Source organism: Phaethon aethereus, assembly GCF_964289735.1.
Source record: "Phaethon aethereus genome assembly, chromosome: 1".
NCBI classification, from domain to species: domain Eukaryota; kingdom Metazoa; phylum Chordata; class Aves; order Phaethontiformes; family Phaethontidae; genus Phaethon; species Phaethon aethereus.
This window is the reverse complement of record NC_138575.1, coordinates 218579128-218602268: the sequence shown is the minus strand read 5'-3', so window position 1 is coordinate 218602268 and position 23141 is coordinate 218579128. Positions and strand designations below refer to the sequence as shown.

Genomic DNA, 23141 nt, shown 5'->3' with positions numbered 1-23141 from the left:
ACTGTTTGGAATATCATTATTCTTAGATTGTGGGATTTTTTTCACCAAAAGCCTCAGGAAGCCCTTTTGATGCTTGATTTCATGATCTTTTCTGCCATAATTAAACGAGATTCTGCTCCACTGATAGTCCAATTAGAGTTCCTTTTGAAATATTTAGTGTAAGCATAGCCATCATCTCTGCTAACTGCCCTGTTCTGCTTTGCTTTTTAAAGAGTCTCTTTGCATGAGGAAGCGATGCTACAGTTGTACTAGGCAAGCAAGGTGCAATGCTGCTGCTTGTGTCATGCGCTACCATGTTTGAAAACAGCTAACATATGCTCTTCTCATCATCTTTCTAGGCAAAAGTTTCTGACTGCAATAAGGACAAGCTTGGAAGTTAAGGTATGATAAAATCAGATAAAATGGAAGATAGGAAAAGCTGGTGATGGTGGGAGAGTATATTAGTTTTTCACTTAAACACAGAGATTCAACAACCTCTAAAAATCTATTTATCGAGCATCAGATTCTGATATCTCACAGTGAGCTGCATAAGTGGTCCTTTTGGAGCTTTTAAGTTTCAGCATAAACAGTGGTGTTCAGATCTTGTCACAGAGGGAAAGAGTGGATTGGACTTTTCATTCTTTATTTTACAGGTCATCTAGTATGTTACCTAGGCAGTATACTTAGGAACAACACTTCACTTAACACCATAAAATGTACATCTACCACATAGCTCAACTTTAACGACAGGTAAAAAACCTTAGAGAATGCATCGCTGCACATATCCAATAGAAATATATGTCCCAGCTGCAGATCAGGCTTTGAAGCCATTTTCTAATTTATTCTAGAAAAAGATGGGAGAGAAACACTAAACTATAACTAAGGAATATTTTTCACTGTCAGTGACATCCCTAACTGAGCTTACTCGTATGACTAGTTACCCACAAAAATGTATGGTATTTAAAAACACTGAAAGAAAGCCCATTAAGGGAAACATTTCTTTCTGACTCCACTTAACTGCAATTAAATTATGTTATTTCACAGTAATTAGTATGAAATAAAAACACAGACTGGAGGAGAACTCCTTCCAGTAGATATTAAGATCTGTAAAATTGATTCCTTTTCAGTGTCTGTGTGCAAAGGTCAATCTAAGCTGTGAAATGAAGATTATAGCAGCACATCTGTGCCACTGTCATAAAGGTAAGGCTGGCACTTTTGGTGTCAGCATGCTGTTATTTTCTTTTCTGGGGACTTATAGCAACTATAAAAACTCACTAAAAGTGACTGATAAAAGTTTATAAAAGCTGAGAGCCCATATCTTACCATTTAATAAAAGCACATGGAAATAAACCCATCCCTCCTTGTGTTAAAGGTTCTTAAATTTAAGAAAGGATCAGGCATCCAAAGGGCTAATTGTGATGTTACGTGACTGATCTGTGATTTCACGGCACACTGATGCAAACTCCAAGATCAAATGGAGCCCTCTGGATATACAGCCTCAACCTGCTTTCAACCAGTTAAAGAATCAGCTGTACTGGTGTCTACTTCCAAGTGGAAGTCATTCTTCCAGTGATCGTACAATGATGAAAGAGGATCAGACTTTGACAAAAGGACCTCTTTATTCAGTGTCAAAATAAAACAATAAGCAGAAATAAAAAAGTAATATATAAAACCCCAGAACAATAGGGAAACACAAAGTAATCTATATAAATCTAAGACCATTCAGAGAGTTGATAAAGGAAGGTGAGGACATGGAAAAAAAATTTATGGTTTGAAAAAAACAAAGGAAAATAGAATATTTTTAAAGTGTACTGAAACCTAGTAAAATGAGCAACAATATAGCTATTTTCTTGATGGAAATGGAGAAATTGTTAATAATGTTATAGTAAAGGCTAAAGTGTATTTTTGTTCTGGTTTTTGAAAATAACTATGATAATGCAATTATTTCACAGGAAATATTTTTTTCCAGTCCATTAGTAACCAAGAATTATAATAAACTACATCTATTCAAGGACAAGCATTTTTAAATCTGCAGGCTCATTTAGCTTGTATCCAGTAATTGAGACAAGCCATCAGAAGAGGAATCTGACTCACTGATTAATACTGAACCAGCTACCAAGAGATTAGAACAGGGTTAATGCTGTACAAATATTTAAGAAGGGAAAAGAAGAGGATGCAAGTTACTTAGATCGGATAGCCTGACATCCGTTACAGGCAAAATAATGGAAAACATAACACAGAATTCAACTGACAAAGAATAAAGATAATGAATGTATGGTAACTCAGGCCAACCATATTGCTTTTCTGAAAAATAGATCTTAAGAAACAAGCAGTTACTCATTTTTTGACAAGATTACAGTTTAGTAAGACATTTGATTTAGTTTGGTATGACTTTCGATTAAAGAAACAAGCACTTTCCAATGGTAAAAAGCAATGTATATGTGTGCTTAAAAACTAACTGAAAGACCTTAAATTATCATCACTGGTGAATAATCATCAAATGTTAAAATTTCTTGTGGAATTCAACAATTGATAGTTGGCCTGAAATTATCCAAAACTTGCATCAATGTTAGATAAGTGAATATAAAATCATGGATGACTAAACATGCAGATGACTCAAAGACTATTCAAGTGACAAATACAATGATGAGAACAGAACAGATAAATAGAAGAGCTGGACAGGTACTAAATTTGAATGATTCAAACAAAGTGTGCTTCAGGTTCAAACAAAATGTTTCAGAGGCCAGTCTGTACACTTAGGATAATGGATTGCAAGTTGTGATGATGAAATGGGACACTGGCGAGCGGAGAGCAGAGACTGAAAATGACTTAGGGAGTAGGCACAAGAAGATGTTGTATAACACAATCCCAATGTCATTTTTATAGCCAAAAAGAGATAATGAGATCCTTACACATATAAGTTGGGAACCAGTGAACCAGTAAGTATATGACTTGCCTATGTAAAAATGGTGGAGAAAGTAGCTGGATTTTACTGGTCTGCCATGTCCTAAGAGGTCTGTCTAGTTCATCTGACAATGATTATGGCTTTTAGCAGTGAAAACTAAGAAAAAGGGTTTTAAATGAAAATTATATGAATCTTCATACTTCTTCCTGCTTCCAGTAAACACTAAATTAGTTCCTAAAAGATGCAGTATTTGACCAGGCTCTTTATCAGTGCAGACTTCAAAGAAGTGTTAACCGCCTTGCTAGAGAGAAATTTTGCCGCCCAGTTCAGAACATCTTGCCATCAAATGGAATACCTAAATTTTCATATTTCCCAGTTTTCCCACACAGGGCAACTCTAACAAAATTAGCGGGTTTAAATTATCTTCTACCTATCATCTACCTTCTATCCTTTTCCAGGAATATTTTCTGGCAGTGTCTCTTTCAGTAGCATATACATCATCATATATTTCTTCTACCCCAACACTTTTAACATCAGGTAACAGATCTTATGTAGGTCGAAACAGTGAATGTTTTTTAATGGGGTTTCTATGCTGAGTTTTTAAACATCCACCTGAATGAATTTATCTTCACAAGAACAGCTTTAAAGTGGGATCTTGTACCTTTATCACCTTTATTTTAAAGCTGTGGTTAAATCACTTGTACTTTCTTTTCTGTGAACAACGAAGCTAACAGTGGATGCTATCCAAACATACAATGCAAAATCCAAACCAAAAAAGAGATGCAGACAGTCCTCTAATAATACAAACAGCTCTTCCTGACTTTGCAGGTGATGGAAAATAAGATCTGAGTTACAATTCATACCACCATCCACCTAAAGCTGCAAGAAGAAACAACAAAACGGGGAAATATAAGACCGAACATAGTTCGTCTTGGTTTTAATTTTGTGTCTTTCTCATTTCTCAGACGATTACTGTCGTGTGTACAGGTACTGTGCTAACACCAAATGTCTTTTCTCGGTCACGTTGGGCAAAATGCATACGTAACACTCCTTAATGTAGCTACACTGTGCTGTACTTTGAGGATCTATCTGTGTACTATACAACTCTGTGTGTGCGTGCCTGTGGAGAAGAAGATGGAGGAATGTCAGTAAAGTGACCGGGGCTGAAACATTTGAGTGCACCTGACAGGGAAAGTTTCTTTTGCCAGATGCCCGTAGACTTCCTGAGCTCAGCTTCCCTACTCAACCAGCCTCTTGTAAACTTTACACACAGCAGCTGCCCTCACTTGTTCCTTAACGAGAGTGATTGAGGCTAACGCAAAGCCCTGCGCTCTTCTCATCTGCTACAGAAAAATGATGCAAAAAGATTCCTGCAACTGATCTGAAATCACACACTTTTGAATGATCATCCCGAAGCTCATGTTGATGGCATCCATGGGACCGAGACTATTTTCATGTCTTAGCTTCCCCAAGATATTTTACAGGGGCAAAATTTGGACCTCAACAACAAAAAAGACAAGAAGATCATTCGAAACTGGATTGAGGGGTCAAGGTCTGTCTCGATGTATTTTCTGTCTTTAGTCAGGTCAATCTCCAGAATCAAGAATACACTAAAATACGTGCAGACTTTTCCAGGATTGGTGCAGCTCCTGTTGCAGACACTGGGACCACTGCCGTCGACTCTGACTATATTTGAATGAGTGCTAAAGTAAATGGAGTAGCTCCAGTTTAAGAGCAGCATGCGCAAGAGAAGAACAAGGCCCGTATTTCCCAAATGTCACTGGGTATGAAGGAAAGAGCCAGATGTCATTTAAACTGTACGACTTAGTGAGGAAGTGGCACTAACCATGCTTGGATGCATTTGGTACAGTAAGAGCCAGCTTTAACAGAAAAAACCCCACGTATTCAAGTTCTACTATAAAAGATAAAAATGGTAGTGCTGGGTCGTGATGGTGGTTCCCTCTTAACCAGTATCCTGAAATGTTATGTTTCACAATAGTATATAGTATATTTTAGTACATAAAATATATTACTGATAATGCTACAGCACCTTTCAGATTGGATCTCACAGTTTTATAGATGAAGGGTAAAATGAAGTAAATGAGACACAAAGTTAACTGAATGAACTGTGTGCAGTAATTTTATGAAGATGTGAAAGAACCAAGAAAGGACCTGGAAGCTCCTCTTTAGGTGACAGATTGACTTCATAACGTAAAGGCATTGCTAGAACAGATTGTTGAGCTACCATTTCTGCATTTTGTCTAAGATAAGGTGGAAACAGAAAACATTGAAAGATCCCTGTAAATTGAAAGAACAAATGGCAAAAGTAGCAAAATAGAACTTAATGTGGGATCAGAAAAGAAATATTAAAGTAGAAAATGAAAGAAACTTGTTGGCAGGGTAATAAATTGGTTTATATTTTAACTTGAATAAAACCCTTTATATCCAGGTATAAATCTAGGATTAATAGATATAGCTCAAGTTTAATAATTAAGCATTAGCAGCTTTTCCTATTGATCTCAAGTGGCATGTAAACACCACGGTAATTGGTATACTATACATCTATAGCTAACTAGTTAGATAGCTACGGGCTTTGGAGAGCTGCTTTAAATTGGATTTATTACACAGCATCAAAGAATCACGGACAAACTGAGCTAAAGTTAGCTTTCAGGGTGTTTTTTAGACAATAAAAAGAAAGTCACTTTATAAACACATCATAGTCCTAGCACAGATTTACTGTCAAAGCGTTTTGCCTGTAGCAACCAACACTGTTCTTTAAGTGAAGCTGCATCTGTGCGGAGTTCAAACAAACACAGAACTAAAAAGTAAGAGAGCTCTGACTCCAATCAAATGAATTACTGTTTTGGCTTCATAATATGTTTTCCAGCCCGAACTTTAATCTAAATCAAATGCCTATCTTTCTTGCTGTTCATGCAATGCAACCGCAGCACATGCTTAAGTATAGGAAAATTGCAAGTGCCTAACTACCTCAAATTGTACTTCCATCTAGTCTGGAATCTACATCAGGCAGAGGATAATACCTTCTGTTTCAGAAGAAAGAAACTATTCTCCATCGCTAATTCATTTAGAAACTGTTCCGTGGATCTAGCCAAAGAGCTGCTGGGCATGGAGATCTGGATAATCAAACAGGTCTTTTCTGTTTCTAAACTCAGAAATCTTCCTCCCGAGCAGTACAGCAATGTCAGAGATTCTTTACAGTGCTATGCTAGCAGGCCTGGCATCTGCCGGGTACAGAAGCTCTGCTGGCAAATAATCCGGATAGCAACATACCTCGTGGTATTATCTCTGCAATAAGGATCTCGCTACAAATTAGCTCTCCAAGGCAGCCCTCCATGCCATACAGACCCCATCACATCCCAGCAAAAGCCATGAAAGTTTTCCTTGTCCTTCCTTTCCTTTTCCTGTCAGTTGAATCGACAATCCTCAAATGGGAAATTTCATTTTAAAATGGTGTCTCTTCACGACCTCCTGGAACAGCAAATTTGCAGGTCAGCTACAAGCTGCTTAAAGAGGCCTTTCATTTCAGTGGTTCCAGCGATGCCGTTCCTACCATTTTAATGCTACAGCCCTGCTCCGACCCTGCTTTTCTCTTTGGTGTTCTCACCCCACAAGACAAGCTTCTGTGGAGCTTCTATGGAGCTCACGGGATTTGCATAAGCTGTGTGTGTGCAAAACTTTGACGTGCATTGTCGCCACTGCCTTAGCGTGTGTCTCTGAATATTTGAAAAGGTGGCAGCAAGTCAGTCAAAAGCTGGTTAATTCAAATGAAAACCAGCTTCTGGTGCTTAGTATACCCTCTTGTATTTTGTTTGTCATTATCTCTTCAGACGAGTGACTCAGCCCTGTAAAACCTTCAGCTTGATCACAGTGTTGACACATGATACCAGCCATTCAGCTTCCATGGACTTCTATTTATGCTTCCTCTCCTCTTCTTTGAAAAAGCTCAGCAAGATAAATGAACCTCAGACTATTAAATACCATAAAGACTTTCATAAAATAAAGGAAACTCTGCCTTTTACCCTTAAACAAATGATTCGGCAAGTGCTTCCGATGAATTTCAAAAATTAACCGGCTTCAGCAAAGAACTTCAGCAATGACCCAATGCCTCGTTGCTTCCACGCAGCTCTGCCTGTCTCTGACGGTCACCCATCACAGTTGTGTCTGAGCATCTGTCACACAAAAAGTACTGACAATAGCAGAGTCCCTCATGGATGTCCTGGTGTCTCCAGCGCCACACATTTGTACAGGTAGGTAAGGCCTGCGATGGGTAGGTTTTAATATATAAATGGAGGACTGTGACGTGCCTGATGCCATGAAGAGCATCCTGAAGCCCTAGACGTTACTCTGAAGTACTTCCATTAACTGATCAGTATATAAAAAAATAAAAGTAAATGCCAAGCCACTGCCATGGGACCCGATCCAAAGTCCATTCACTTAAATGGAAGTCTTTCCAATGACCTCAGTTTGCTTTGGAGGATGAAAATAGTCATTAAAAAGATAATTTCTGTGGTTGTTTTAACTAACAAGAGCAGGTGGAAAGTAGCCGAGTTCCCAACACTCATGCACTGTAATATAGATTAGACCTTCTTACTCCTGATTAAGTTAGACCTGACCACTCAAATAGTCCCCATGGCATTGAAAAGAGCAAGATACTGCTTAAATGAGGAAAGGTATCTGTAAGAAAATGCAACTACGTGTGAACATGGGGGGAAAAAAACCAAAAATTGGAGAAAAAGGTAATCTGTCTTGAAAACAGACCAGGTTAATTTAAAGAATGAACTAGTTCATTCTTTAAGAATGGTGTAGTTTTTATCAGAATGCAAAATGTCTCAGGTTAACTTAGTGAAAGTACAAACGTTTGGACTCCCTGACTCATTTTCTTTCTTTCAGGTTAGGTGATACAATTCTCATCTGCAACTTGACAGGATGTAGAAAATAATTACAAATGAAAAGGTTATTCATAATTTTTAAATGAGTTAATTAGTAAACCCCACCAGAGTTACTCATTATAGTAATTAATAATTGATTATACTTGAAATTAAACACAATTTTTCATCAAAATCTAATTAAATATCTGCCTTTTTACTTGTTGATTAAAACACTGGGTCTGGTAGAGACAATCTTTGCTAAATATGTTTATGCTGAACTGAACCATCAAATTTGATTTTTAATAATTGATAGTTCCTTTAGAAATTACTAATTATGACCCACAATTACAGCAGTTCAACCTGATCAGCATTTCTGGCACCTTGCCATCCACCCCTGGAGCCTGGCAAATGCGAGAGGATTCATCTGAATGGGGAAGAAAGGATGGGAGAGCACTCAATGGACTTACCTTTTAACTATATTAATCGTGATTTTAAGCAGGAGCCTGATCTTTTCAGAACTCTGAAAAAGGGTTTTGAGTTGGAGAATACTGAGTGGCAAACCAAACTCTCCAAAATCTATCAAATGGCAGACACCTCCTCTGTCAGAATTAACAGGCACCGCTATTCTGAGTTATAACGATACTCCTCTGACACGCTGAGATAATGTCCAAAGGAATCATGTTCAGGGCATAAGGAGAATACCAGACAAATGAGAAAGGCGAGTCCAAATGTACGTAGCAAATGATGAAAATTGACTGCGTATTTCATCAAACTGCTGCTGATTTAATGTTGGTTAATTAATCATTCCTGCTCCTCTTACAAGAGACGTAAAAGTGACCAGAGTATGATGCAAGGCAGAAGTGGAAAAGAAGTGTACATAAAAGGAACACAGTAAAAGCAATCCTTTGTGGTAGTGCTAATTATACTCATGTGAAATGAAAGCAAAAATCTTTCGATCCAGGCTAAGATTTGTAATTCTAACCACAACCTTTTATAGATCATTAGTGTACAGGAAGTCACAGCAAAATCAAAAAGACTCATTTGTGCCATGAGAAATGGGTTTTCTTTCCTATGATCACATCTGTAAGTGTCTGACAACTAGAGTTTGCACCACTGACAGTTTAAAATGGGAGTCTAGAAATGGACCTTTGTAAGACATTTATAACACAAATATCAAATCTAACCGGAGAAAAAGTAATGGTAACACCCCAACTTTACAGGCTGAAAAATACAATTTTCACTTCTAACAGTTCAATTACTTTTGCAACAAACACCAAGAACGCTTTTTTGCAATGAACACTGACAACCCTTATAAACCAATGTAATTCAGATCATACACAGCTCAAGAAAAATCCACTGCTGCTCCACCTAAGGAGCAAATTTCCCCATCCCCCCTAGTCAAAGAAGGCCCTGTTGGACCACAATCTAAACTCAGTCCCTCCTCATCTCCCAGGTCACCCTGTGAACTTCAATATCGTTGGTTAAAAGGCTAGGATGTGCCTCCAAAACATAGAATAAAACCACATTTTTGTGCGTCAGGATCTTGGTTCTGACCCTGCTCCTGTCAATGTCAATGGCAGAGAATTCCCACAGACCTGGATGTGACTGTGGTTGAGACATAGACCTCACTGCCTGTCTTAATGGGCTGCTCTGAGAAAACCTGGTGGGTTTGCCTCACTCCAGGTACACTTTCCTCTGCAGAAAGTAAACAGTTCATGCCATTAAAGGGAGCACAACGTGCGACTCATGTTTTACTAAGCTCTTCTTGCTCTAGGACATGTGTTAGGCTCCCTACCATACCACTGCAACCTCAATTAAGTTGACAGAGGCCTTATTTCCCCGTTACTTTGTCCCATGATCTTGACCCTCTGGTTCCCCAACATTAGCATTATGGGTGAGTTTGTAGAGAAATGAAAGAAAAGCAGAAAAAAACCCCAGAAATAAGCTTACCTATGAAATAGGCCAGTAGGATCACCAGCGTGACTGAGATGACAATGGCACTCAGGGCAGCGCATTTCCAGTTACAGTACTTATAGGGTTTCTTCAGGTTAAAGGCAGGCCTAGAGAAGGTACTTCTGGGGAGGGGCCTAGGGGGAGGTGAGTACACCGTGCTGGACGTCAAGGGATATCCCGGCGATGTTGTACAAAAAAGGGGAGAAGTGCCTCCAGGTTTGAAGAGGAAGTGCCTGAGGGAAGAAAGACCAACAGCAAGTGACTCCTCACAGAATCGAAGCTGAGGGAGACATGGGGTGGGAGGATGACGACTGCTGCCGAGACGAGGAAAGCAGCTCCACACAATGCTGGCTACCGACATGGATGGCATGCACAAAAGAGAAGAATAAAAATCAAAGACAAATCACACAGAATAAAGGAAAACAAAACAAACAAACAAAAAAATCACAGCGCCAACATTGCCACAGAGAACTCTTCAAGGGCAGGAGTCCCCTCTGTGGAAGAGCTGGCGTTAGAGTGAGATGAATACCCCAAGCACAGCTACGACAGACTGGTGGCACGGGCAGCACCGGGGGCCTGCTCACGCTCCCACAGAAATGCCCTACAGAGACTGAAGAGGAGCGTAGGTCGGATTAAAGAAGGAACGGCGTTTACCAATTCATTGATCACTGCATGAGAGCGTTTTTTGTATGGCATTGGTGAATGGAGATGGGGAAAGACAGCTTAAGCCATTCCATAGCACCCAAATTGTCACAGAGGGGAATATTCACACTGACCCCGCCCGGCAAATTTAAGCGTTGGACAATGGCATAGCTAAAAGCATCAAAGTCCAGAATTCAAATCTTGTGTATCGCCAGTGGGGAGAGGCACCTGCTTCCAGAAAGCAGTCCAGAGCACCGCAGTTTGACGCTTACCTTTAAAAAGTGTGAATTACTGTCAAAGACAACAGCGTTTCCTGTCCAGTGACACATTGGGAGGCATCATATTTTGCCCGTTACTACAAACGCAGCCTGAGAGCCAGCCTATGAGGACCTTGTGTGAGACTCATGAAAGTCAGCGCAAAAAGAACCCGCTGAGGTCCATGAGTTCCTGAAATTAAATGTCCCAATGGGAGTTCCCTCTGTGGGAATCTTAAACGAAAAGACTAATTTCAGTGGGACATCATGAAGTACAAGACATTCAAATTCCAGGAATGAAACTCGGGAAACAGATCTGACTCGTCTATCACCATGCTGATGTAAAACAAAAACGCAGCTTGTGAGGACCGAGAAACAGCCCCGGTGCAGTTTGCACCTTCTGCCATGGTTTATGTGGCCAGATTTGCAGCCAGCGTAAATGCAATCGGCATGGGGCCATGGGAGTCAGCCTAGCCAGTGGATTAGACCAGATGAAGACGTGACTCCTTTTTCCCCTTAAAGTCACTTGTGCAGTCACAGGGGGAAATGTCACATGCAGAAACATCACCGTGCAGAAAAGCCACTGATTCATGCAGTATAAAGTAGCACATAATTCTCAAAAATAGGTGTTTGTACTATTACAGCCATGCTTTTATTGGTACTCTAAGCATGACTGCTGAGCATTAGAGAAAGACTCATTATTTCTACTATTGCTTTACATCAAAACATTCATTTTTACAAAGAGTCAGATACTATCCTGTGTTTTGGAAAGTAATTATTTAGACACAGATTATCTGTTCTGAGCAAAGAGGTACCTACAGTGTCCTAGTACAGCAATTAGAACTTCAATTAATGATGGCTACCGAATTACAAACTGCCAACACAAGGTCAACAGTTTTGGCACTAAGTGTCAAGCTAAAAGCTGCTTATAACTTAAAAGTAAGGTGATCAAAAGTTAGGTAAAGATGCCAGAATGGGTGGTTAAGTCAAAATCAAAGGCCTAGCTTGCATACACCACTGGTAGGCACTTATAAGACAAGGTACATAAGAAAATATCAGTTTAACAATGAAGTAACAGGCTGCCAGCACAATAACGATTTAAGATTTTTATGAAAATTAAATTAATCTTATTTTATATGGGACTCAAAATTGCTGTAGGTACTTCTTACTAATGAAATTACTTTCAAAACAACAAGGGGAAAAAAGCAAATGGCATGCTGTGGCTCACTAGCATATTAATGAGTCTGCCATTAATATGTACAAGGGACAGTGCTCCAAGCTCCAGAACCTCATTTTTTTAAAGTCATCTTGGAAGAGGCCAACAATGGTGTTGCCCTTAAACAAAATTAATATGACCAAATGCTTTCATGCAAGGATCATAATGACTGTACAGTAAACAGGAAGACCACAGAAGTGTCACATACCCATCATTGTAAGCACCGTCATGTCGGGAGGAGGTGAGAATGTCCATCTCAATGAGGTTGTCCTGCAATGTCTCTAGGAATGTCTGCTTTGCTATGTTTCTACGTACATATGGAAACATGAATGAAGCCAGTGAGTCATGCATATATGAAGTGTGATCTTATAAACCACAATGGTTATAGTGCAGTTGTGCATGGAATTAGAATGATGGACCATATATTTATATGTATAAAGTGCTACACATATACATATATAGCTTTTAAGAATGTTCACGCCTCTATTTTTACACTATGTATATGCATATACACACATATAAGCACACATGCCCATGTGCATGTATAAAAAAAGCTGATGCCTTTGTTCATTTCACATTATTTATTGCCAGTGACACATGAAACCTTCTGAACTGGGGGACTCAAAAGACTAGATTTCAATCCTGCAACCTTGTTATACTCCTGTATCTGTGTTACTGTTACTCTGAAAAGGTACAGCACAGTATCCATACCCCACTGTGGCCAATACCTTGGTAGTACAGTTCCATCTAACATCCTCATGGACTTCCAGTGAAAATCTGCCACTCCTTCACTTAAATTTCAGTTTTGCATTTGAGAATTTTTAAATTACCAAATTAATTAATCTGTTTTCCTTTGTGGAACAATAACTTGCTCTTTAGAACTTTCAAAATGCAAGTTTTGCTTAATAGAAGTATTCCAAATAAAAGCCTCTCGGTGATAAGCAATTGAAGCTGGAAGAAGGTTATGCTGTAACTCAGATTCCAGTACCAGAGTATCGGCTGTAATCTGGATAACATGGGCAATAGGCAAGATCCCTAGGGACTGCACGTGAACAGGCCTGGTTTTGACTTTTGCACACAATAGGGGCATTTTGCAATATCTGGCCTCCGCAGCATGTAATCTGATGAATCACATTTTGACCTATATATGCTAAACTGTTTTGTACTTTTTGAGAATAGCAGCAACATAAAGAATTAAGTCAGAGGCACAGCTGGGAACAGACCATGTCTTTCTCACCTTCAGGCTTGTTTCTCAAGACCTGGTAAAAGAACATTCTTCCCACCTTTTTTAAAAGAAAAAACAGTCCTGGTTTTGCCCATGCCTGTTTTCAGCATCAAAACTGAATCTAAGCCTGAAGATGAATAAATTCCCTGGCCAAAACTAGCCAAAGGAACATAACAGCATTGTGACACTTTATCCCTTATGCAGGATTAGGTGTTTACAGGATATAAGTGACGTGACGTGAACTCAAGCGAGAACTCCTCTGTCAGAGAAACTGGATTCAGGTAACATGCTATACCAAGAGAAACCAGCCCTGTCACACTATACAAACCTTGATACTCTCTCTTCGAAAATGTCCTCAACCTTAATTTCTACTTCCTCCTCTTCCTGCTGCTAATACCAGCACTTGGTATTAGCTCAACTCATGGCTTTTGGAGGCCTCTGGGCTGCTTTGACAGAACATATCTACTCCTTGATCTGAATGAAAGTAAAGTGACTCCTATTTACAGCTTTGGAGTAAAGTGGATCGACATGCATGAGCTGTGTGCCATAGCACTTGAGACATCAATCCGTCCCCAAGTGTTTGAGGCTTCCGCACATTCCCTGGGAATGCCAGAAAGGTTGGATGTTGAATTCAATGCAAAGAGAAGCAACATATGTGCATGCACTGAGCGTTTAATGGGTAAGAGGCAACATCTAGCAGCACACCAATCAATAAGAGTTCATCAGTAGTTAAAATCCATGTCAAATTGGTTCCATGAATTTCAGTTGTGGGATGTCAATAAAACAGAAGCGGGGAGGGTTATATAATCTGACAAGGTATGTATTTGTAACAGAGGGGTCGCTGGGTCACCGAGGTGACTAATGCATGACTGTCCTCCTCTCTGAAGTCTGGACAGAGTCTCTCCCTTGGAGATTGCCTGTGAATAGCTGTCTAGTTACAAACCACTCTCCCTTCTCATAATGAGTTGTGGTGGCAGAATCTGACCTTACATGATTACCACATGAAATTTCCCGGGAATGGAAGTCTCCTGAAAGCTGTTGGTTTGTCAACTAAATGTCCATCTAGTTGGCATTTATTTGCTCCCGCAAGGTCAAATGTAAAGGAACAGAAAGGAGGCTGCAGAAGAAGGAAGAGTGAAGAATAAATATGGGGGGAACTGACTTACCTGTCAGGAGTGACTGCTGAGCAAAGATCTTCTCATCACAACCTTGATAATATATTGCTTTTAAAGCAACAAAGAAGGGAGCAGACAGGAAAAGAAAGGGGAAGGAGAAACAGAGAAAAGGGAGTAAAGGGAAACTAATGAAAAGGAGGGAGAGAAGAGGAGGGGCTCTTCCTCTTGCAACATGTAAAGTTCTCAGATATAGGATATGTTTCTCATGTCAGTTTTATACATGTGCTACACACCTCTGCTTGCCCTTTGCATTACAGGATGGAAATTTCCAGGCAGTGACAAACCATCCTAAATTCCTAGTTCTGAATACTGCCTGCAGTCCACGGCAGTCAAAATCAAGCCTCTTCAAACCCTGGGGTGCTTAAATTCTATAAATGTAGGCATGTTTCACAGCCTATGACAATCCCTATTTAAAAGAAGTAGCTTTTTCTTTGTGTTTTCTCTCTCTGTTGACTAATATGAGATTTTTGAAAAAATGGATATTCAACAGAAATACAATTCCATTTCTGACATGAGATTACTATAATCTCCTATTGCTGGACTTCAAAGGCCTTAATTCTTGGATTAATGTCTCTCGGTCAGGATTTATTTTCTTACATATTGGACATTTTATTCTCTTAGGTGGAGGTCTTTTTTTGGTTCTAAAAATCTTTGCAATGAGGAAGGTCGACTTCATGGAAGAGGTGGAACTGGGCATCTAAGTTTGCTGAACAGCTCTGAAGCTCCGTCTTTTATGTCTACACAATTCCCACTGAAGGAAAAGGAAGATCTCTGCATTGTTGGAAGAGCAGACTATGAGAGTGGAGATTTGTCACAGATTTACTGATCATCTATGCAGCACAGCCTCTTTGCATTATGACACCATTATAACACATTTTATTTTCTTAACGTTGTTTAGTGAAGGAACAAATGCCTGTCAGCCATGCTCTGTAAATGTACTCATTTGCTGTTTGTCATAAAATTACACATTCGTTTCCAACATGTTTATTGTCTGATGGGTCACTGGGCAAAATTGTGCCGTTCCAACCAGTGCGTCAAAAGCCACAACATCAGTTTCAAAACGACCTGTGTAATAAAGTGGTTAAATTGAGGATCAGTTACAAATGTGACTGATTTGTGATGCCAGTAAAATCATCAAATTATGCAGAAGGATCTCTTCACGCAGGTAGACCTCCAACATTCAGTCTGGTTAACAGCAATAATGTGACCAACTCAGCCTGCAGAAAGAACAGTCTGCTTCAGATCTTGAAAAATTTTCATCCACAATGATTTTGTGGAGCAGAAATGAGGATAGTCTTTAAAGATGTACTCATTTACAATTTAACAGGAACAGTCCAGCACGAGCCAGATAATTGTTCTGTCTATGAACTCCTGCATTTATTAAGATGCGGTAGGGTTGTCTCTCCATCTCCCTCTCTGATTGCCACCAGAACTGGACAAACGGGGGCAGGATGTTTTCAGCAGAGACCTTTTATCTCTGACATTCCTCCATTGATCCAGCAGCAAGGACGTTCCTTCTCAATTGTAAGGTGGTGGGTTCTGAGAGATTCCAGTCAGACGTGAGGATGTCTTAGCACTATTAAAACAGTGTAATTGTCTCTTCTCCAAAGAATCGACAACTCAGTTTAGAAAAAGGCACAGGGCTTCCTCCAGAATTAATAAAGGATTATTCACAAAAGGGCTGCAGGAGTGGAGCCCAAGTATTTTTTAATGTAAGTTTTTTTGGGGGGGTTGGTTTGTTTGTTGTTTTTTTTCAAAAGAAATAGCACATAAAAATCACTGCTTGGGTATATATGCTCAAGAATTAGTAACACAATATAATTACTGAAACTGTTGCCAAATCACACTTGCAGTACTTGCTTATAATTTTGTCTTTATCTTTTGGATCCAGCTTCTTAGTTGGGTCTTTTTAATCAAGCAGTCACAGAGAAATTAATTATCCATAAACTCCATAAAATGTTACATTGAGGTCTTTGGAAGTTTGGAAGTTTCAGAGGGCCAGCAGACACAGCTCACTTTCAAAAGATCAACAGACACATTCATTTTTAAAAATGGTTTTCTTAGCAGAAGGTGGCAAAACTGGGTACATTTTGTCCCAGGATACAGACACAGCTATCGCTGACCTCAGTGGGATTCCCACAGGCGCTGAAGTGACAAATTTGGCTGCTGGTTCAGTTTTCAGTTAGTATATAGTTTTTGCTGTCTGAAATATTTCTTGTTGGTTTGAGAAGGAAAGACAAATGAGGGAAAAAAGGCAGCTAAGTGCACAATGTTAGGCCGCAAGACTTCTCTCCAGACTGAAAAAGGTGCCATGTACAGTGGCTAATGACTCCAGCATCTCCAGTGGTTTCTCAACAGCAAAGGAAATGGTGAAACAAAACCTCTGGAGAATGCAAAAACTGAGTTTCAAGTGGGACAGCAAGAAGTAGATGGACTCACCATCAGATGGGAGGACTGACGCTGAGAGACTATGCCAACTCCTTTTTCCAGAACCTACATAGAACCTAAGCAAAACTATGAACTAGAAAAACTCAGTGCACCCTTGTCACACTCTTCATGTGTTGCATAGGTGGAAAAGAATTTAAATCCTAAATTTAAACCAGACATCATTAATTGACCATTGCCCTGCTATCCAGTGTTTCATGCTTGCTGGAGCAATGTTGTAGGACAGCAAAATGCAGCAGCTGACCTCTCCTCATTAGGTAAAACAAGATCAATCTTTCCAACGATGTACTACAAAAGTATCTGCTTGACGAGGCAGAACTAGAAAGATAAATCTTTTCAATATATTGACTGATTTCAGTTTCTTAAATAGGATATTGATTTATCCTACTACATAAGAAAAGACATTAAAGGAAAATAAAAGAAAGAAAACCAAGAACTTTTTAATCTATGATCCTGATTCCAATTTTAAATGAGGAAAATATCTTATGAGCAGCTGTTAAAGACAGCATTTTTAGTTTATGAAAGAAGAGCAATTTCCTCTACTCCTAGCCCAAATAAAAAGACACAAGGAATAATAAATACAACTCAAAACCAAAGAGCAGTCCACAAACTGAACGGCTAGCTATACAGATGTGTGTATTTTCCATAACATCCTTAGCACACACTGTCAGAACATGGTAAAGTACTAAAGAAAATGACCTACCTAGTCTCCAGCGGGATGTTACTGTTAAGTAACCAGTTGTCCTGAGCATGGGCTGGCTCTTGAGTGCTGGCTGGTTGTTCTCCCGAAAGAGAGTGGTCTGTAGGAGCTGGGCTGGGGTTGCTGCGTGGAGTGAAGTTCCCTCTGTTTAGGGAATTGATGGAAGCCGCATGATGTTGATTTGGGGTGTGAGCATGTGATATTGGAGGTGGTGGAGTTCTAAGTCTCGAATGATTTTGAAGATTTGGAGGATGATCTAAAACATAAGTAAAATATTTTTAAGGTTCATGATTTGAGTTGTTCCATACTGCAGTCATTTCTGTGCAGGCACTTCTATAAAGTATGAAGGCAGCGATACCGCATATCCTCAGTCAAACTCAAAAGGGTAATGTAGCCTTGTTCCATATGCTCTAACGACATACACATTGATCCCCCAGATGGCTAGAAAACTCATTTGGTTTCATGCACAAAAGTTATGAAAACTTAAAGGACTGCAAAAAGGCTGTCCTGACAGCCAAGTTAACTCCGATGAACAACTGCAGGTTGCAAACTGCAATCTATCTGTGACACTGATTTGTGATAAAGCATGAAAAATACAGCCAGGCTGGATAGATAGTACTTTAGAGCAATTTTATGAGAGATATATAGCTGCCAGTAAAGTTTGTTCTGCCTGTTTTGCCTGAGAACTTTCAATAGTTAAGTCAACAAGAAGACTGAGAATACATTTAATCACAGACTGAGTTTAGGGAAAACCATAAAACTGTGTCAGGGTTATACAATTCAGCAAAATCCAGTAGTTTGTATTGTTAGAGACGTACTCAAACTGAGCAAAAAATGCATGTGGCATAAAAATCTGAGGTGTCAGGAAAATGAAACAACGTGCCGTGAAGAAAGATGTAAAGATCAGTAATATGGCTACTTTGAGTAAAACTGAAAGTGTTCGTTAGCCAAGAGGCTGAGGGAGGTAAATTGAGGAAGGCAAACATTTAGGAAAGTCCAACCTAGTGCTGATAATTGGTATTTTTAGGTTTTTAATTAACCGTGAAGGATTTTTTTTGCATGTTTTCTGGAAATGAAGAAAAACTAGAATATTTGATGGAACTGGAGGGAGACCGACAGTTCAGCATACTCGATATGGGATACAGGAAACTTATTCCTCCCAGATTTAGTTTGCAAGTCATTAATACCCAATACTTATCCAATGCCTTATCTGAAAAAAAATGTATGTTGTATCAATCTAATACTTACTAAACAGACTTCTGTGTTATGAAAAACTAACACTCATTTACTCTCTAATTAGAAAGCCCAGAACTGAATGAACTGTACACAGTCCTAAATTACAATGAATGGTATCAAAATTACCGTGACATTTAATGCCACTTTTGAAATCTGGACTAGGACTTGGATTCAGGAGAGGAACAGGGAAAGCATTTACAGTATCTCTGTAGTGTCTTGGATATTTAGACACAAAAGATAAAATACAAAGATGTGTGAGATACATCTCATCCTTTCCCTCCTCACCCTGTATTGACTCAAACTACTTCACCATTAACTACTAATAGTTGATTATACTACATAATTAGCTGATTATACCAAAATCTTAGGATGGTTGAGGTGATCTAGCAAAAAATACAGGTGGTGTTAATTACAAAGGTGCCACTATTCTGTTTGAACATGTATCTACCTCTGGCTTTCTTAGGTTAGACATGGGACCATGGTTATATATTCCACGGGGAGAACTGAGTGCTTTTAAGGCCCAAATCCATTTTACCCTATATATTTTACCCTACACCTTAAAAGTGCTGTTCTCTCTATTGTATATCAATACAATACAGAATAACCATCTCAAAAAAAAAAAAAAAAAGACATCCATACCGGTCATCTACAGTTGGACAGATTCATCCCATGAATCTAATGGAGCATTCAGAAGTCTGACTTGGCAAAACTCACCCAAAATTAATAATGCCATACTGGACTCTGAGCTAATGCTAGCTAGCCCTGACAAATTCTGTACATCAGCCAGCAAACTAAAGGGAAGGGCAGAGCAATGACCATGAACTGTACGGATGTGGGATCTTAGAATCAAACCAGGTCTGACGTCAGCTCTGCAGCACCATGTGAATCGAGGCATCCAACCATCCTTGGACTGAATATTATTGCAGACTGTCACCTAACTGAAGCCCTGCCCACAGAGTTAATAAAAACAACAGTAGAAGAATCCTACTGCTGGCTTAGTTAAATTAGTGACTGAGCTTCCCACTCAATAGACAGCAGCCATCGTTGCCTGGCTAAGCCCCCTTTGCTGAGACGTAGAAAGAAGATGGGAAGATAGGTGCAGAACGCACCAAAACCCGCAGTCTCGGGAGCACGGCTGCTTGCAGACAGAGAAAGATAGGAACAGCATATTAATTCCAGGCTGAGGGAGATGAACGCAGAGGATTTCCAGCTTTTAGGGCTGTCAGTCTATCGCCGTTCACAAGAACTTAATTCATCCCAGAGAAAATGACTTGTCTAATCAGCAGTAACATACCAAAGGTTTCCCAGACCAGTCATTCGAGCTTTCATTACAACTGATGCCTCAGATGAATACTCCGTGGAAACGAGAAAGGGGGGGGCCAAAGGCTGAATCCTGGGACATGCAATAGGTGCTTTGTGAAGTTCTCCTGCTATCGGTTCACTTTCCCTACTGGAGACACCATTTTCCGACTGTGAGTCAGAGCCTCTTTCCAAAGATCTGTTATGTAAATTCCAATTTACACCCTATTATTGCAGACACATTGCAGATGCTATTATGGATAATGCTTTGGAATCAAGCAAAAATGTATCATTTTCATTCTCTATTTGCATACTCTCTGTGATTTCCTTACTAAGTAAAGACAGCACATCTATCCTACTCTGGTCTATGTGATTTTTCACAGGATTTTATAGTCTGTATTTCTTTTTCTGAAATGTAGGTATCTTTTCCTCCCAGAATATTTTTAATTTTATCCATATATAAATTCTGAACACTTATGTCAAGTCTGAGCATTACTGAATTTAATATACCTTGACTAGGATTAGCAACTATTTCCCTTGAGTTACTATCCTTTTTCTTCCAGTTCTTTTCAAGTTAAGGAACATTAGGAAAAAAGGTGTAGATGAAAGCACAAGCTATGAAATCTTCCTACTGAAAATTACTGCATCTCTGCAGGATTTTATTGATGTGACAAAACTATTGAGGGTCTTACCCTCTGTGGTCACCAAAGATCCTATGGGATTTGCAAAGAATAAGGGAATCCCACAAAGCGAATTCCTTCTTGATTTCCTAAAATTGCAGCTGTCCCCTTATTTGAACATGCTCTTTGTAACTTGTTCCGCAATGTTTGAGAGATATAAAGTGTGTAGTTATATTTCCCCACAGGAAGGAGAACCTTAATGCTGGCTGCAGTGGCTCTCTTACATCATGTATGTGCGTGAATCTTATACAGTGGGAAGATGCTCTGATTATCCTGCTATATATTATATATAAAAGCTGTATATTTATAGCTGCTTGGGCAGCACTAAATTTTTGCAGATCCCACCACATGGGTGGGATACAGGGGAAGTCATATACAGATTTCTACATCTCACAGCAAGAACCACAGGAATTCAGAAGACTTTAGAGAGGCCTCTACACAAATTGTACGAGGTTCCCCAAGACCTTTCTTAAGCAACTATAAGATGGTTAACTGTGACTATGTCAAAGTTATCTTGGCTTACTCAAAATGAGATAATTTTCAAAATTTTCCTTCTCACAGTTTTCCTCTTTGGTTTCAAAAAAGACATGGAGTTTATCATTCTTCTTCTACTTGTTGGCATGAAAAACCTGACATACGCTATTCAGAAGGAACAGCTAAGTTAACAAAGCACTGAGAAATAAAAAAAAAACCCCACTTTGTAAAACACTGCCCCCCCCCTCCCAAATTTCTAATAGCCTTCAGAGTCAAGCAACATAGCCTATGGGATGATTTTTGCCTTGAAGGGACAGCAAAAGAGATCTGTCAATAACAAAGGAGTCCTCACAGCCTCTGACGCCGGGTGACAATGAAAAAGGGTCCCAGTGATAAAGTTCTATATTTCTAGAAGATAGACTGTGGAAGCCAAAATAGGTCAGAACTTAATGAACACCCCTCATTTCCTCTAATGGGTGTCCAAAGTATATCAAACATGAAATACATCAGTATTCAAATGTAACGAAACACTGGAAATCTGATTATGAAAAACACCGGTAGAAATGAAGTTGCCATTGTGCTGCTTTCCTGTTTGTTTTTTAACATTAAAATGTCATTGACTAACACTGGTTTGGTATCCACGGATAAAGCAGAGCTGAAAGATAACTCAGCTAATGAAGCTTGTACTTGGCACATATTAGAAAGCCTTGACAGAATCCTGTGAATGAAGAACTGAATAAGCGTGAACCATAAAAAGATTACCAATGAGGAGCTAATATGCCAAAATTTGAATAAAAGGTCTGAACCCCATGTTCCTTTTTTTCCCTTAATCTTTAATGAGTAGTACTATTTTGAAATTAGTCTGTAACAATTACACTTTCTGATTCATTAGGTTTTGGGATTGTGTTCAGGGCAAATGTGCTAACCTCAGAGTGAAAAACACATTCTCATCTTTTTTTCCCAGCTTCTCCTGTTCCTCCACATATTTGTCATTTGTATGTCTGCTCATATTCAGACGGTCTGATGCCTGACTGGTGTCTGGGTTAGGTACAGGAAATATTTCTCTTTACTCACTGTATATAGTGCCAGGTGGAATGAATCACTCAGTGCTCCCTTGAACTTAAGCTCCACAGTAGCTGTGATGACTAACTGGTAGTGTCGCTTTGGGCAGTCGTGCCTATACCCACACACAGAGAAATCCCCCCCACTGCACAGGAAACAATCTTTTTTAAAATAATGAACTCTGCATCTGACTGACAGGGCAGCTAAGAGCCTTGCTTTGGCTCCAGGACCATGTTTCAATCTGCTGCAGATGTACACTCACAGCACTCACAGCGCCAGCCAGCTGAAACAGCTTCATAGGCTCCCCATCCCTTTGGGTGCCACTAGTTATGGGAGCTGGGGTGCTTTCACTCGTCAATCTGATGAGACCCCTAAGGTCAAGTGGACTATGATAGACTGAATTGGGTCTTCCCCAGCACCCTTGTAGGGGGCACAGAGACTTTGCTATTAAAAGTAAGACAGTTTGCCAGAAGCAGCTTCTCTATCAGACACGTGGCAAGCCAATGATGACATCTGCAAAATGAAAAGAAAGCAGAATATTTAACCCTCAAGTTGTCACATAATGGAAAAATATGAGGAGGAAAATCAGAATGGGTGATGCTGTCTGATCAGAGGGTACCTTGGTGGCTTTTGGTAACAGCCAGGATCAACTGCAGACCAAGCTTTTCTCTTGTTTGCATGTAATCTAGCTGAATGTGCAACATCTGGACTGAGCTGAAGCAATCTGCAAAGGTAGCACCTCTGTCATACCAAGCAGGTCCATCTCAGGGCTGTTATTGATATTCTGCAACCTAGAGGAGAATTTCCTCCTTCAAGGAATGTCCTACAGCAGGGTCCGTCTACATGGGACAGTCAAGTAGTCTAATGAGGAAGCCATGCCACAGGATGGTGATAGAGATGGAGCGAAACAGGTCACTCGGTATTCAGATGATTTATCTGCACAAGGATGTTTGTTTTCCCTCACCAACACTTAAAATCTGAAATTAGTGGTACAATTTGAGTGACTG

The 23141-nt window shown here is 39.6% G+C and overlaps 1 protein-coding gene across 3 annotated transcripts in view; it reads right to left on the bottom strand.

The window, feature by feature from the left end:
• Positions 1-23141, bottom strand: part of TENM4 (teneurin transmembrane protein 4) — a gene marked incomplete at its 5' end in the record, with an annotated part of 367633 nt that overhangs the window by 207675 nt on the left and 136817 nt on the right. For all 3 annotated transcript variants that reach the window (XM_082013817.1, XM_082013818.1, XM_082013819.1), the window contains 3 exons: positions 9724-9959; positions 12047-12145; positions 17387-17639. In XM_082013817.1, the coding sequence (XP_081869943.1) occupies positions 9724-9959; positions 12047-12145; positions 17387-17639 (588 nt within the window). The remainder of the gene's footprint in view (positions 1-9723; positions 9960-12046; positions 12146-17386; positions 17640-23141) is intronic.